Genomic DNA, 16,510 nt, shown 5'->3' on the forward strand with positions numbered 1-16,510 from the left:
AATCTCATTGATAATAACACAATAATAGTAAGGGACTTTAACATCCCACTTACAACAATGGACAGATCACCCAAGTAGAAGATCAACAAGGAAACAATGGCTTTGAATGACACCCTGGACTGGATGGACCTAACAGATATATTCAGAACATTCCATCCTAAAGCAGCAGAATACACATTCTTTTCGAGTGCACAAAGAACATTCTCCAGAATAGATCACATACTGGGTCACAAATCAGCCCTCAACAAGTACAAAAGATTAAGATCATACCATGCACATTTTAAGACCACAACACTATGAAACTTGAACTCAATCACAAGAAAAAATTTAGAAAGACCACAAATACATAGAGATTAAAGAATATCCTACTAAAGAATGAATGGGTTAACCAAGAAATTAAAGAAGAAATTTTAAAAATACATGGAAGCAAGTGAAAATGAAAACATGACAGTCCAAAACCTTTGGGATGCAGCATAGGTGGTCCTAAGAGGGAAGTATATTGCAATAAGGCCTACCTCAAGAAGCAAAACACAACCTAACTTTACACCTAAAGGAGCTAGAAAAAGAAGAGCAAATAAAGTGTAGAGCCAGCAGAAAAAGAGGAAATAATAAAGATTAGGAGAAAAATAAGTGATATAGAAGCAAACAAAGAGTAGAACAGATCAATGAAACTAAAAGCTGGTTCTTTGGAAGAATTATTTTTTAATTAAAACAATTTTATTACTATAAAGCCAAGACTTATAAAGAAGAAAGTTAAAGCATACAGAAATTTAAGGATTACAGTTTTCCATACTGAGTTCCATACTGGTGTAACACCCTTCAGGTACCCAGGAAACTCTGAACCAGCAGTGTTCAGGAGGTGAATAGATCGCAACACAGACCAGCTTCTGAAGAGTGTCCTGAGGAGTGACTGGGTGTAAGGTAAACACATGTCCTGAAGCTTTCACTCTAGGGGCTAAAAGAATTAATAAAATTGATAAACCCCCAGTCAGACTTATGAGAGAGAGAAAGGACCCAAATAAACAAAACCATGAATGAAAGAGGAGAGATCACAACCAACACCACAGAAATACAATCACAAGAGAATACTAGGAAAATTTATGCGCCAACAAATTGGGCTATCTGGAAGAAATGATATATTCCTAGAAACATACAAACTACCACAACTGAAACAAGAAGAAAATTTGATCAAACCCATAACCAGCAAAGATATTGATCATTAATCACAAATTACCCAACAAACAATAGTCCAAGACCACATGGCTTCCCGGGGGAATTCTACCAAACATTTAAAGAAGAGTTAATACCTATTCTTCTCAAACGGTTCCAAAAAATAGAAATGGAAGGAAAACTTCCAAACACCTTTTATGAGGACAGCATTATATTGATTCCAAAACCAGACAAAAACCCCACTACAAAGGAGAATTTCAGACCAATATCCATGATAAACATGGATGCAAAAGTTCTCAGCAAGATACTAGCAAATTGAATCCAACATTAAAAGAATTACTCACCATGATCAAGTAGGATTTACTCCTGGGGTGCAGAGGTGGTTCAATATTCACAAATCAATCAATGTGATGCACCACATTAATAAAAGAAAGGATAAGAACCATATGATGCTGTCAATAGATTCAGAAAAAGCATTTGACAAAATACAGTATACATTCCTTTTTTTTTAATGTTTTTTACTGCTTATTCATTTTTGAGAGAAAGAGTGTGAGCAGAGAAGGGGCAGAGAGAGAGGGAGACACAGAATCCGAAGCAGGCTCCAGGCTCCACGCTGTCAGTACAGAGCCTGATGCGGAGATTGAACTCATAAACTGCAAGATCGTGAGCTGAGCCAAAGTTGAAGCTTAACTGACTGAGCCACCCAGGCGCTTGTACAGCATCCATTCTTGAGAAAAAACCTTCAACAAAGAAAGTATAGATGGAACATACCTCAACATCATAAAGTTCATATACAAAAAACCCACAGATAATATCATCCTCAATGGGGATAAACAGTCTCTACAGTTCCTCTACAGTCAGGAATAAGACAGCGATGTCCACTTTCACCATTACAATTTAAGATAGTACTCGAAGTCTTAGCCTCAGCAATAAGACAAGAAAGAAAGAAAGAAAGAAAGAAAGAAAGAAAGAAAGAAAGAAAGAAGAAGGAAGGAAGGAAAGAAGGAAAGGAAGGAAGGAAGGAAGGAAGGAAGGAAGGAAGGAAGGAAGAAAGAAAGAAAGAAAGAAAGAAAGAAAGAAAGAAAGAAAGAAAGAAAGAAAGGAAGGAAGAAAGAAAGAAAGAAAGATAGATGCTGGAGAGGATGTGGAGAAACGGGAACCCTCTTGCACTGTTGGTGGGAATGCAAACTGGTGCAGCCACTCTGGAAAACAGTGTGGAGGTCCCTCAGAAAATTAAAAATAGACCTACCCTATGACCCAGCAATAGCACTGCTAGGAATTTACCCAAGGGATACAGGAGTACTGATGCATAGGGCCACTTGTACCCCAATGTTCATAGCAGCACTCTCAACAATAGCCAAATTATGGAAAGAGCCTAAATGTCCATCAACTGATGAATGGATAAAGAAATTGTGGTTTATATACACAATGGAGTACTATGTGGCAATGAGAAAGAATGAAATATGGCCCTTTGTAGCAACGTGGATGGAACTGGAGAGTGTGATGCTAAGTGAAATAAGCCATACAGAGAAAGACAGATACCATATGTTTTCACTCTTATGTGGATCCTGAGAAACTTAACAGAAACCCATGGGGGAGGGTGAGGAAAAAAAAAAAGAGGTTAGAGTGGGAGAGAGCCAAAGCATAAGAGACTCTTAAAAACTGAGAACAAACTGAGGGTTGATGGGGCTGGGGGGGAGGGGAGGGTGAGTGATGGGTATTGAGGAGGGCACCTTTTGGGATGAGCACTGGGTGTTGTATGGAAACCAATTTGACAATAAACTTCATATATTGAAAAAAAACATGAAAGAAAGAAAGAAAGAAAGAAAGAAAGAAAGAAAGAAAGAAAGAAAGAAAGAAAGAAAGAAAGAGAGAAAGAGGCATCCAAATCAGCAAGGAAAAAGTCAAATTTTCACTATTTACAGATGACATGATACTCCATGTAGAAAACCTGAAAGACTCCACGAAAAATTGCTAGAATTCAGCAGTCATAAGATGTAAAATCAATGTATAGAAATATGATGCATTTCTTTTTTTGTTTTGTTTTTTGGGGGTTTTTTTCTTTTAGGGAGAGAAAGTGCTAGCAGGGGAGAGGAGCAGAGGGAGAGAGAGAGAGAGAGAGAGAGGAAAGAGAATCCCAAGAAGGCTACATGCTCAGCACAGAACCCAACACAGGGCTTGATCTCACAACCATAAGATCATGACTGAGCCTAAATCAAGAGTTGGACGCTTAACTGGCTGAGCCACCCAGCACCCCACTGTTGTGTTTCTATACACAAGTAATGAAGCATCAGAAAGAGAAATCAAGAAATCGATCCCATTTATAATTGCACCAAAAACCATAAGATACCTAACCCAAAAGGGAAAATATCTGAACTCTTAAACTACAGAACACTTATGAAAAAAATTGAAGAAGACATAAAGAAATGGAAAAACATTCCATGCTCATGGATTAGAAGTACAAACATTGTTAAAATGTCTATACTACCCAAAGCAATCTACACATTTAATGTGATCCCTATCAAAACATCACCAGCATTATTCACAGAAATAGAAAAAACAATCCTAAAATTGTATAGAACCAAAAAAGACCCTGAATAGCCAAAGAAATTCTGAAAAAGAAAAGCAAAGCTGGAAGTATCATGATTCCAGACTTCAAGTTATATTACAAAGCTGTAATTATCAAGACAGTATGGTACTCTCACAAAAACAAACTTATAGATCAATGGAACAGAATAGAGAACCCAGAAATGGACCCACAAATATATGGTCAACTAATCTTCAGCAAAACAGGAAAGACTATCCAATGGAAAAAAGACAGTTTTTTCAACAGACGGTGTTGAGAAAACTGGACAGCAACATGCAGAACAAAACTGGACCGCTTCCTTATGCCATACACAAAAATAAACTAAAAATGGATGAAAGACCTGAATGTGAGACAGGAAACCATCAAAATCCTAGAGGAGAACACAGGCAGCAACCTCTTTGACCTCAGACAGAGCAACTTCTAACTAGACACAGAGGCAAGGGAAACAAAAGCAAACATGAACTATTAGGACTTCATCAAGATCAAAAGCTTCTGCACAGTGAAGGAAACAGTCAACAAAAATTAAAGGCAGCCTACATAATGGGATAAGATATTTGCATATGACATATTGGATAAAGGGTTAGTATCAAAAATCTATAAGGAACTTACCAGACTCAACACCCAAAAGACAAATAATCCAGTTACGAAATGGGCAGAGGACATGAATAGACACTTGTCCAAAGAAGACATACAGATGGCCATCAGACACACGAAAAGATGCTCAATATCACTCATCATCAGGGAAATACAAATCAAAATCACCATGAGATACCATCTCACACCTGTCAGAATGGCTAGAATTAATAACAAAGAAACAACAGGTGTTGGCATGGATAGGAGAAAGAGGAGTCCTCTTACTCTGCTTGTGGAAATGCAAACCGGTGTACCTACTCTGGAAAACAGTATGGAGGTTCCTCAAAAAGTTAAAAATAGAACTACCCTATAATTTTGCAACAGCACTATTAGGTATTTACATAAAGGATGCAAAAATACAGATTCGAAGGGGTACGTGCACCCCGATGTTTATAGCAGCATTATCTACAATAGCCAAACTATGGAGAGAACCTAAATGCCCAACTGATAAATGGATAAGGAAGAGGTGGCATATATATACAATGGAATATTACTCAGCCATCAAAAAATGAAATCTTTTTCTTTTTCATTTACAATGACGTGAAAGGACCTAGAGTGTATTATGTTAAGTGAAATAAGTCAGGTCGAGAAAGACAAATACTATATGATTTCACTTATATGTGGAATTTAAGAAACAAACCAGATGACTGGCTCAGTCGGTTGAGTGTCTGACTCTTGATTTTGGCTAAGGTCATGATCTCACAGTTCGTGAAGTCGAGCCCTGCATCAGGCTATGCACTGGCAGCACAGAGTCTGCTTGGGATAATCTCTCTCCCTTCCCTCTGCCCCTCCCTCTCTCAAAATAAATAAACTTAAAAAAAAGAAAATAGATGAACATATGAGAAGGGGAAAAAAGAGGAAAGAGGAAAACAAAAGATGAGAGACTCTTTTTTTTCACTTCACTCATTCCTTGTTCTTTATCCATTTATTTTTTGTTTTACTTTTTATTTTATTCTCAAATTAGTTAACATACAGTGTAGTCTTGGCCTCAAGAGTAGAACCCAGTGATTCATCTCTTACATATGACAGCCAGTACTCATCCTGAAGAGTGCCCTCCTTAATGCCTGTCACCCATTTAACCTCCCACACTCTGATCACCCTTCAGTTTGTTCTCTGTATTCAAGAGTCTCCTATGGTTTGCCTCCCTCTATGTTTTTATCCTATTTTTCCACAAGAGACTCTTTTTTTTATTTTATTTATTTTTTAAAATTTACATCCAAATTAGTTAGCATATAGTGAAACAATGATTTCAGGAGTAGATTCCTTAACACCCCTTACTCATTTAGCCCATCCCCCCCACAACCCCTCCAGCAACCCTCAGTTTGTTCTCCATATTTATGAGTCTCTTCTGTTTTGTCCCGCTCCCTGTTTTTATATTATTTTTGTTTCCCTTCCCTTATGTTCATCTGTTTTGCCTCTTAAAGTCCTCATATGAGTGAAGTCATATGATTTTTGTCTTCCTCTGACTAATTTCGCTTAGCATAATACCCTCCAGTTCCATCCACATAGCTGCAAATGGCAAGATTTCATTCTTCATTGCCAAGTAATACTCCATTGTATATATATACCACATCTTCTTTATCCATTCATCCATCGATGGACATTTGGGCTCTTTCCATACTTTGGCTATTGTTGATAGTGCTGCTATAAACATGGAGGACATGTGTCCCTTCGAAATAGCACACCTGTATCCTGTGGCTAAATGCCTAGTAGTGCAATTGCTGGGTGTAGGGTAGCTCTATTTTTAGTATTTTAAGGAACCTCCATACTGTTTTCCAGAGTGGCTGCACCAGCTTGCATTCCCACACAAGAGACTCTTAATGATAGAGAACAAACTGAGGGCTGATGGAAGGAGGTGGGGAGAAGATGGGCTAGATAAGGGATGGGTATCAAAGAGGGCACTAGTGATGAGCACTGGGTGTTATATGTAAGTGAGGAATCACTGAATTCTATTCCTAAAACCAATAGTTTTAGGACTGTATGCACTGTATGTTAACTAAAATTTAAGTAAAAAGTCAAATTAAATTAAATTAAATTAAATTAAAAATTAAATTAAAAAATAATAAAGTGTATTTTGTCTATGTATTGCTACACTTGCTTTTTTAAATTTTCATTTCCATTTGCATAGTAAATGTTTTTCCATCCCTTCACTTTCTGTCAGTGTGTGTCTTTGGGTCTGAAGGGCAGTAACACTAGTGTGTTTTCAGCTGTATTCAGGATAGTTGAATAATTTTAAATAAACTTATGACCCTGGTATTGCTTTTATTTGGAAATTAAGTATGGTTTAAGGAGATGCATTATCAGTGGCAAGTTGACAAGGTATGGACTTGTATATTTTATGTGTCAACTTGATTGGGTGACATGGTTCCAAGATACTTGACTGGGAGAATCCTTTTTTTTTTTTTTTTTTTTTCATTTTTTTTCCAATATATGAGATTTATTGTCAAATTGGTTTCCATACAACACCCAGTGCTCATCCCAAAAGGTGCCCTCTTCAATACCCATCACCCACCCTCCCCTCCCTCCCACCCCCCCGTCAACCCTCAGTTTGTTCTCAGTTTTTAAGAGTCTCTTATGCTTTGGCTCTCTCCCACTCTAACCTCTTTTTTTTTTCTTCCCCTCCCCCATGGGTTTCTGTTAAGTTTCTCAGGATCCACATAAGAGCGAAACCATATGGTATCTGTCTTTCTCTGTATGGCTTATTTCACTTAGCATAACACTCTCCAGTTCCATCCTCATTTCTACAAAGGGCCATATTTCATTCTTTCTCATTGCCACATAGTACTCCATTGTGTATATAAACCACAATTTCTTTACCCATTGACTGGGAGAATCCTAATACAGATGTCTATTAAGCAATGGGATAAATAAAACATTGATGAGGTTAAAATACAGGTCTTAAAACAGCACTATGGAAGGTTGGGTAAACCAAAGAGACCCCATGCTTGTCCCCCAACATTAAAAAGCCCCCAAACAAGGGGCGCCTGGGTGGCTCAGTTGGTTGAGCATCTGGCTCTTGATTTCGGTTCAGGTCATGATCTCACAGTTCGTGAGTTCAAGCCCCATATCGGGCTCTGCACTGACAGCGTGGAGCCTGCTTAGGATTCTCTCTTCCTCACTCTCTGCTCCTCCCCTACTTGTGCACTCTCTTTCTCTCAAAATAAGTAAGTAAACATAGTAAACATTAATATATATATATACATATATATATATATATATATATATATATATATTTTTTTTTTTTTTTAAGCCCCAAATAAGATGGCTCTACTTACCCCAGTTTGGAAGAATTTAAAAAGTAAGAAAGCAAAGATCACAATGAAAACTCTGATCAGGAACAGTCAGGCAAATTACCTGAGATAAGATTGACAAGATAGGTAAGGCAGTTTGACCTGACCCCTTGCTGGGGATCCAAAGCCTTGTACATAAGAGTGGGTAAAACGATCAGGGGATAGAGAGCAGAAGATTCCAGGACTCCATTACATAGGAGCCACATGCAAAGGCGGCACGATAACCTGTTCCTGATGCACTAATGTGGCCTATGATTAGATTGAAAAATACAGAAAAATAAGAGATTACAGGATGAAGGTAGAAATTCAGGGTGGGAACTGGAATGTTTAAATGATCTTTAAGTGAAGAGTCTGTCTCCTTTGCCTGAATGTTTCATGAGAATGGGTATTATGTCTGACTGGGGAGCGCTTCTCTATCTAGTACTATAAAGCAGAAGGCATGTCAATCCACCCTATAAGCAATACTAATCAGATAGGGTACGTGAAAATAAGACTGCCCGAGCTCAAACAGCATACAATACAAGCTGGAGTGCAGTGCAAAGGCGCACTCTGTCCAGTAGCACTATGCGCAGCAGGTCCTGGAGCTTACAGCAGAAGCCTCTGAGTGTTTCTCAGTGATTACTAAAGTGAACTAGAGTATTTCCATTCAAAGTTACTAGCTTGCTACTGGACATTAATTTGTTTTTAATTTTTTAAAGTTTATTTATTTTTGAGAGAGAGAAAGTGAGACATGGCATGAGCAGGGGAAGGGCAGAGAGACAGAGAGGGAGACACAGAATCTGAAGCAGGCTCCAGGCTCTGAGCAGTCGGCACAGAGCCCGATGCGGGGCTGGAACTCACCAACTGTGAGATCATGACCTGAGCCAAAGTCGGACACTTAACCGACTGAGCCACCCAGGTCCCCCTTACTGAACATTAATTAAAACTACCCTATGTCTGAAGGACATATAATAATCTTGAGCCTGATATATCCATGTAGTCTTGGTTAATGTTGGAAAAACACTCTAATGGAGAGGACAATGCCCAGAAGAATTCCATTAAAAAGCAGTAACAACAATGAGATACCACCTCACAACAGTCAGAATGGCTAAAGTTAACAACTCAGGCAACAACAGATGTTGGCAAGGATGCGGAGAAAGAGGAACTCTTTTGCACTGCTGGTGGGAATGCAAATCGGTGCAGACACTCTGGAAAACAGTATGGAGATTCCTCAAAAAGTTAAAAATAGAACTACCCTACAACCCAGCAATTGTACTACTAGGCATTTATCCAAGGGACACAGGTGTGCTGTTTCTAAGGGGCACATGCACCCCCATGTTTATAGTAGCAGTATCAACAGTAGCCAAAGTATGGAAAGAGCCCATATGTCCATTGATGGATGAATGGATAAAGAGGATGTGGTATATATGTACAATGGAGTATTACTCGGCAATCAAAAAGAATGAAATCTTGTCATTTGCAGCTACATGGATGGAACTGGAGGGTATTATGCTAAGCGAAATTAGTCAGAGAAAGACAAATATCATATGACTTCACTGATATGAGAACTTTAAGATACAAAACAGATGAACATTAAAGGAAGGGAGGCAAAAATAATATAAAAACAGGGAGGGGGACAAAACATAAGAGACTCAAATGCAGAGAACAAACTGAAGGTTGCTGCAGGGGTTGTGGGTGGGGGGTAGGCTAAATAAGTAAGGGGCAATAAGGAAGACACTTGTTGGGATGAGCACTGGGTGTTATACATAGGGGATGAATCACTGGAATCTACTCCTGAAATCATTATTGCACTATATGCTAACTAACTTGGATGTAAATTTAAAAATACATATATACATAGTGGTAACAGTTTAACAAATAGTGGAAAGAGTTTCTACAGGATCCTGCTACCAGGAAAATGCAAGGAGGATATGTGCACAAGCAGGGAGCCTCTATTCCCGTAGGACTGACTCGGGACCTGGTAAGGAGGTGCTGGATTCTATCATCACTTGGACAGGGTCCCAGAGACAGCTCTCAAGTAGCCTATGAAAAGCTGCTTGGTTTATGGGTAGCAGCTCCAAGGTGAATGGACAACATCTTGTTTGGAGGCCGCCACTCTGACCAAGGGAGCTAAAAACAGGTCAGCTCTGTGAGCTAACTTGCGTGTGGCTTTGCTAGCAGTGATATAAAAATTGAACAATAAAAGCCCCTGTGTTTTGGATTTAGCAACTCGTGGGCAGTGGCCAACAGCCAGGCCATATGGTCAGGCAGAAGGGAAACTTAGTCTGTTAAAGGAATAACCACACGGGGCACAGCCCTCTGCAAACCACTATGGGAATTTGAGGGGTGCATTATAAAGTAGGACATGTTGGTGCTCATCACAAGAACCACCTTCAAGTTTGGAAGCTGATTGGAAGTGATGAGTGGGTATCTTGATGTCCTCTCTTGAGGTGGCTCCCTGGGTACACGAACTAAAGGGACATTGGGGGCTGCAGTAATCCAGAGAAGGCTGAAACTACATATAGTCTATTTGCATCCTCTGTGGCCCAAAATACCAAAAGGAACTGTTCTCACTGCCAACCACACACTACAGACAGCTAGGGGGCAGATTCCCTGGTAGGAAGTCCTTGAACATAGCTGGCAAGTCAGAGCAATACTAGTAACCCCAAGGGAGGGCTACAAATGGGTCTTGACAGGAACAGACATTCTGGGTTGGGTTTTGCTTACTCAGTGGTAGTTGCAAATGTCCAGAGTGCTATTTAAAAAAGAAAAGAAAAGAAAAGAAAAAGAACATAGCTGTAATTCAATTAAAAATTTAAAAAAATAGGGGCACCTGGGTGGCTGAGCTAGTTAAGCATCTGACTCTTGGTTTCGGCTCAGGTCACGGTGTCACAGTTTCTTGACTTCAAGCCCCACGTCAGGCTCTGCACTGATGGCATGGAGCCTGCTTGGGACTTTTCTCTCTCTCTCCCCGTCTCTCTCTGCCCCCCACCAACTCGTGCTGTCTCAGTCGCCCTCAAAAATAAATAAATAAATGTAAAAAAAAAAATTTTTAATAAAATGCACAGAGAGCATCGATCCTGTGTGGACAGCTCGATGAAATTTTACACGTATGCACTTCCCATGTACTACCACTGAGCAAGATGCAGAGCATTTTGGGTTTCGGAGAGATTCCCAGTCAATACGCCACCACAAGAGGTAACAACTCTTCTGACTTCTGGCACTACAAATGAGTCCTCATCTTCAACTTCACATACAAAAAGTCATACTCTCACGTGTCTGGCTTCCTTCACTCAGTGTCACGTCTGTGAGGTTCACCCATGCCGTAGGGTGTAGCGAGAGCCCAGTCTTTTTCAGGGCTGTGTGGTAGTCCATTGTAAGGCTGTGCTACAGTTCATGTACATATGTTCTTGTTAGGCACACTGACATTGTTTCCCATTTGGGGCAATCATAAACAGTGCTGCTGAGAACATTTTTATACATGCCTTTCGGTGCACGTGACAAAACAAACAAAAGATACTGTACTAGTTTGGAATGCTCGGTCACATTTCCTCACGCTAAAAAAATACATTACAAGCCATAATGTCCAACAATGGACATACAGATATACTGACAGAGAAACAGCTTAACAGAGAGTTGGAATGGACAATGGAAATACTGTGAAAATAGGGCCACAAAGGCATGAAGTGCTGGCTCACACACCTTCACAGAGTGTGCTCCAACCCAGCATGCATGGGAATCAGGAGTGTCCCCGCTAGGGGGAAAAGGTGTCTGTTTTGTTTCCTTGATGGATCTGGCCAGGAGGGCGGGGAATGTAAGCGTGACTCTATAATCCTTCCCAAGTGAGAGGACATTGGTATGACTATAGTTCACCTCAACATTCCCTCTTCCTACCCGCTACAGTGTCTCAGGACAGGAACGCAAGTACGAATGCCAGAAACGGGAAGGACTCCTAAGCAGGCGACCGTACCTCCATTGTTCGACCTTGATGTGAGATTTCCTAAGGGACTGAATGGGAGGGCTGTGCCTTCACCCCATCTGGCAAAGCTGGGGCTGACGGTGAGTGCCGCTAGATTGCCTACTGGTCAGTTAGCCCACGAGTTCTGTCTGGGTGTGACCCTCCCCTCTATGGACGAGAGAAGACAGGGGAGGAGGGACTTGCCAGAATGTATTGCTGCCCGCAGTCTAGACCAGCACAGCAGCTACACATAACGTCCCTTCCAACCGCAGAAAGTTGGGTATAGACGGAGAGAAATAGAAACAACAGCTGAGGGTAAAGGAATGGATAAATGAGTTACGTAATGAGGGAAACCCAGCATTACATTAACACCTCCCAAGAGGTGTGAGCAAGAGAGGACACTGCCTCTTAGCTCGATTATACCAGATGCCTGAGAGAGGGAGCCATACGCTGTGACACCATTCCTGCTTCTGGAACCTGACGAGACTAAATGGAACCAGGAGACCTGAGCGATCCTGGGAGACACTGTCATACAGCAGGATGATGGGCTAATTGTCACTGACTGAATGGGACTTTAGTGGTGTGCCAGTATCTTTTCAGCTATGGTCCTGTTGCTACAAGGGACCTGTGGTCAAAGACAGGGGGTGGCCAGTGGTAGACTTATTTGGTCTTTGTCCCTGGTTCCTGGCACAGACTTCCCCAAACCTTTGGGATCTCCTGAGTAATATGAGTGTTTCTGGTATGCTAATGAGATGACTTGGCCGAGGGGCCTAGATAGCTTCAGGTTGGGGGCTGGTGACCAGAAAGACCAAGCGATGATTAGAGAGTTGGCAACCTCAGCCTCCCTCCCTGACCTCTGGGGAGAGGCTCTGGAGGCTGACTTTAATCACCAATGGCCAGTGATGGAATCAAGCACACCTATATCATGAAGCTTCCATAAAAGCTTCTAAACGACAGAGTTCACAGAGCTTCTGAAATGAACACACCGACATGCTCAGAGGGTGGCACATTCCAACCCCACGGTGACAGAGGCTCGTGCAACTGCGACCTTCACGCTCCCACACTCATGTGCCTCTTCATCTGGTTGCTCATGTGTGTCCTTATAATAAACCACAATAATAAGCATGGAATTTTCCTCAGTTCTAGGAGTCATTCTAGCAAATTATTGAACTTTGAGAGTACCTTCAACTTTGTAGCCAAGTGGAACAAAAGTGCAGGCGACGTGGGAACGTAACAGTTGAGACGTGCCTGTGAAGTGAGGGCAATCTTGTAGGAAGCATCCTCACACCTGTGGGTCTCATGCTAACTCCAGGTCAACAGTGTCAGAATTGAAATGAATTGGGAGCACCTGGGTGGCTCAGTCGGTTAAGCGCCCAACTTTGGCTCAGGTCATGATCTCACATCCATGAGTTCGAGCCCCACATGGGGCTCTATGCTGACCGCTCAGAGCCTGGAACCTGCTTCGGATTCTATGTCTCTCTCTTTCTCTGCCCCTCCCCCTCTCCTGCTCTGTTTCTGTCTCAAAAATAAATACTAAAAAAAAAAAAAAAGACTGATGAAATGAATCAAACTGGTGACAGGGAATCAGAGCATTGGTTGAATGGAGGAAAAAACCCTCACGGCTCCACAAAGAGACATTTAGAGGGAGAGCAAGCAAGTCCGTGCTTCCTCTCATCCAGGAGCAAAGGATAAGTGTAAGCATTTATATCATGTCCTTCTGTCTGCTACCAGCTGTTCATGGTCCTGTTAAAAAAGGAAGACAGCAGGCCCAAAATGAAGTCACTTAAGCCAAATACCACCAAGATCTTAATCCTTAACCTAAATGCAGCTTCAGCTTCTCCCAGCAATGTGACCTGTAATCAGCCAACCTGGAATTTCCTGCTCAGCACAAGTAGGTAAACCACTGAAAGACCACTTCCTTTCCCCTTAGAAGGGCCACCTTGCTTAAAGCAATGCATTTTTTAACGAATAATTTCCTTTTTCCCCTTCCACTCTGCCTTTAAAATCCTTTCCTTTCTGCAGCTGGAAGAGTCTTTTTTTTTTTAATATTTATTTTTGAAAGACAGAGCACGAGCAGGGGAGGGGCAGAGAGAGACGGAGACACAAAATCCAAAGCAGGCTCCAGGCTCTGAGCTGTCAGCACAGAGCCCAACGTGGGGCTCGAACTCACAAACCGAACCACGAAGTCATGACCTGAGCTGAAGCCGGACACTTAAACTGACTGAGCCACCCAGGAGCCCCATGTCTCCTTTCTATTTACTAGCTGGGAGACTGCTCAATTCATGAACAGTTGAATAAAGTCAATTCGACCTTTTAATGTTCTCGGTTGAGGGCGCCTGGGTGGCTCAGTCATTTAGCATCTGACTTCAGCTCAGGTCATGATCTCATGGTTCATGAGTTCGAGCCCCACATCAGGTGAGGTGAGGTCCCACTTCGGGTGAGCAGAGCTCAAGCTCCACTTCTCTCTCTTTCCTTCTCTTTCTCTCTGCCCCTCTCTCACTTGCACCCTCTCTCTCTCAAAAATAAAAATAAAATAAATTTTCTCAGTTGAATTGCTATTAACTAACAGTTAAGTCTCTGAGGGACGCTATGGCTACACTAGAAAACCAGGCTGGTGGTTTGGGTTTTCTGGCTGGTTCGTTTTTAGTCCTTTGTGAGGATCACATAAAGCTGACAAATGTTAGAGATTCTCTCCCCAGAGTATTTCCATGCACAGGGAAATATAAACATTAACATGACACGTCAGTGCACGCAGAGACCCCCTGACGTCTTACAGACCCAGGTGTTCTCCTCCTTGCAAGAGACAGAGGCTGGGCAAACACGTTTTGAGCAATCACTTCACCAGCCCACAACGCCACTGCACTTATTTGTGAGCGTAAACCAGAGTGGACAAAGCTGCATCTAATCACATAGCATCCAGGGAACGAGAAGAGTGATGTCGTTTACTAGAAACTTGCTCCTCCAACTGAGCCTGAGTGCCTGCAGGGCACCAGATCAAGCTGCAGCCTCAGGTCTGTGCTCCGAGAATGGCAATCAGCCGTCCTTTCTCCAGCCCTCACCCCCAGCACCGGCACTGCCCCCCTACATGAGAATTCCACATTTAGAGTCTTTGGAAGACGCCGCCTCTCTCCATAGAAGAGGAAGGACCTGCTGTCCCAACATCCTTCCAGTTAGACATGGCGTGAGGCTCTGCCAGGCAGGTGACCACATGCTGGACCTGGTGACAAAGAGAAGGTGCAGCTGTGCAGAATGTACTTACACAGGCGGCATGAGTGGCAGTGTGTCACCTGGTCCCACAAGCAGCAGCGATGTCAGTCCTAGCCGCAGGGGCCAGTGTCCTGCTTCAACGGAGGCAGCAGTGTGAGCAGTGACGTCTGTGCCCAGCAGCAGAGGCCGCAGTTCCTGTGTGAGACCCACCCTAACGTGCACTTGTGGACTCTGTTCCTGGCTGTGTAGCCAAAGCCTGTTCTACGATCTTCCCCAAAAGAATACTTTATATGCATATAAAATGTGTGTGTGTGTGTGTGTGTGTGTGTGTGCACAGTACCTTTTGGCTAAGTTCGAACAAGCTTAGATCCCATTGTTTGCTCTGAAAAGTCAATCAGGGAAGTAGTTGCCGAGAGCAAGCATTCCGAGGTGTTCGTCACACTGAACCGCGAACCACTCCCTAGTCCTCCCACCCGACCATACCCCAGGATACGATAACACACATCTCACAACACCACATCTCATACTGACAACGTTATGTCTTCCCTTTCCTCTCCAAAGATTTAAAAAAAAAAAAAAAAAAAAAACACAGTTAAATGTGGCTTTAATGCCCCTCCCCAGACTGGCTGCTCTGATTGCTGACCTCACTGGCTCCAGATCTGGCTGAGCGCCAGGCCTCTCACAAAATGCACAGGCCTCTCCCCGGACCCACAGACTCAGAGTCCTTGGTGCAAGATCAAGGAATCGCTTATTTTAACAAGCCCTACAAGTGAGGCCGATGCACAGCCGTGTGGGAATCCTCACCTCCATTCTTGCTACTAAAAGTGTGATGTAAAGACCAGCAGCAGCGCCTTGTCCTAAACACAGAAACTTCTATCGTGTTTCCCAGATGCAGAAAACAGCGTGTCATATATCTTGCACACAACACACACAGAGAAGGAGCGATCGGTGCAGAGCACCTCCCTAATCTGGAGGCAGTATCTTTACTAATGTAGCCTCAGACCACAGCAGCTCTGTGGCAGCAACAGCACAATCACCTTTCACACTGCCATTAGTGCCCCTGTGCTCCTCTCACAGCACTGCCCTCCCCCTCCCATCCCCACTCTCACACCAACTCCCCTGCACATCAAGGAGATGCCCATTTTCAAAAACCATCCTCGATTCACAGGTGCTATTTCCCAACCAAATATAAATCTAAGGAGACTCTGCTTCATAACTCCATGACTTGGAGCTGGAGCCAGCACCAGGATCACCAGGGCAGAGGGTGGGCAAGCAGAGGATGGAAACAGAACAAGAACTAATTTAAAATAAGAAATTATGGGGCGCCTGGGTGGCGCAGTCGGTTAAGCGTCCGACTTCAGCCAGGTCACGATCTCACGGTCCACGAGTTCGAGCCCCGCGTCAGGCTCTGGGCTGATGGCTCGGAGCCTGGAGCCTGTTTCCGATTCTGTGTCTCCCTCTCTCTCTGCCCCTCCCCTGTTCATGCTCTGTCTCTCTCTGTCCCAAAAATAAATAAATGTTGAAAAAAAAAATATTAAAATAAGAAATTATGGCATGCTTCCTGTCTACTAGAATCTGCTCCTCTCAGAAGACTTCAGAAAAGATGGGAAGAACAATCAAGCCCGAGAAGGAGGGCAAGACCTGAATGAGCCTGAAAATAACCTCTGGATACTACAGATTCCTATG

General features: G+C 42.6%; 1 protein-coding gene across 10 annotated transcripts in view; it reads right to left on the bottom strand.

Moving 5' to 3' along the window:
* LOC101099296 (patr class I histocompatibility antigen, A-2 alpha chain-like) overlaps positions 1-16,510 on the bottom strand; it is a 32,422-nt gene that overhangs the window by 11,483 nt on the left and 4,429 nt on the right. The window contains exon 7 of one of the 10 annotated variants that reach the window (XM_019830327.3): positions 14,533-14,834. The exons of 6 other annotated variants lie outside the window; for them this stretch is intronic. In XM_019830327.3, coding sequence (XP_019685886.1) covers positions 14,699-14,834 — 136 coding nt within the window. In that variant the 3' untranslated portion in view covers positions 14,533-14,698. Of the gene's footprint in view, positions 1-14,532; positions 14,835-16,510 lie in introns of those variants that run through there. 3 more of the 10 variants (XM_019830333.3, XM_019830342.3, XM_019830329.3) reach the window with 3 other exon arrangements.

Source organism: Felis catus, chromosome B2 (genome assembly GCF_018350175.1).
Source record: "Felis catus isolate Fca126 chromosome B2, F.catus_Fca126_mat1.0, whole genome shotgun sequence".
Classification (NCBI taxonomy): Eukaryota; Metazoa; Chordata; class Mammalia; order Carnivora; family Felidae; genus Felis; species Felis catus.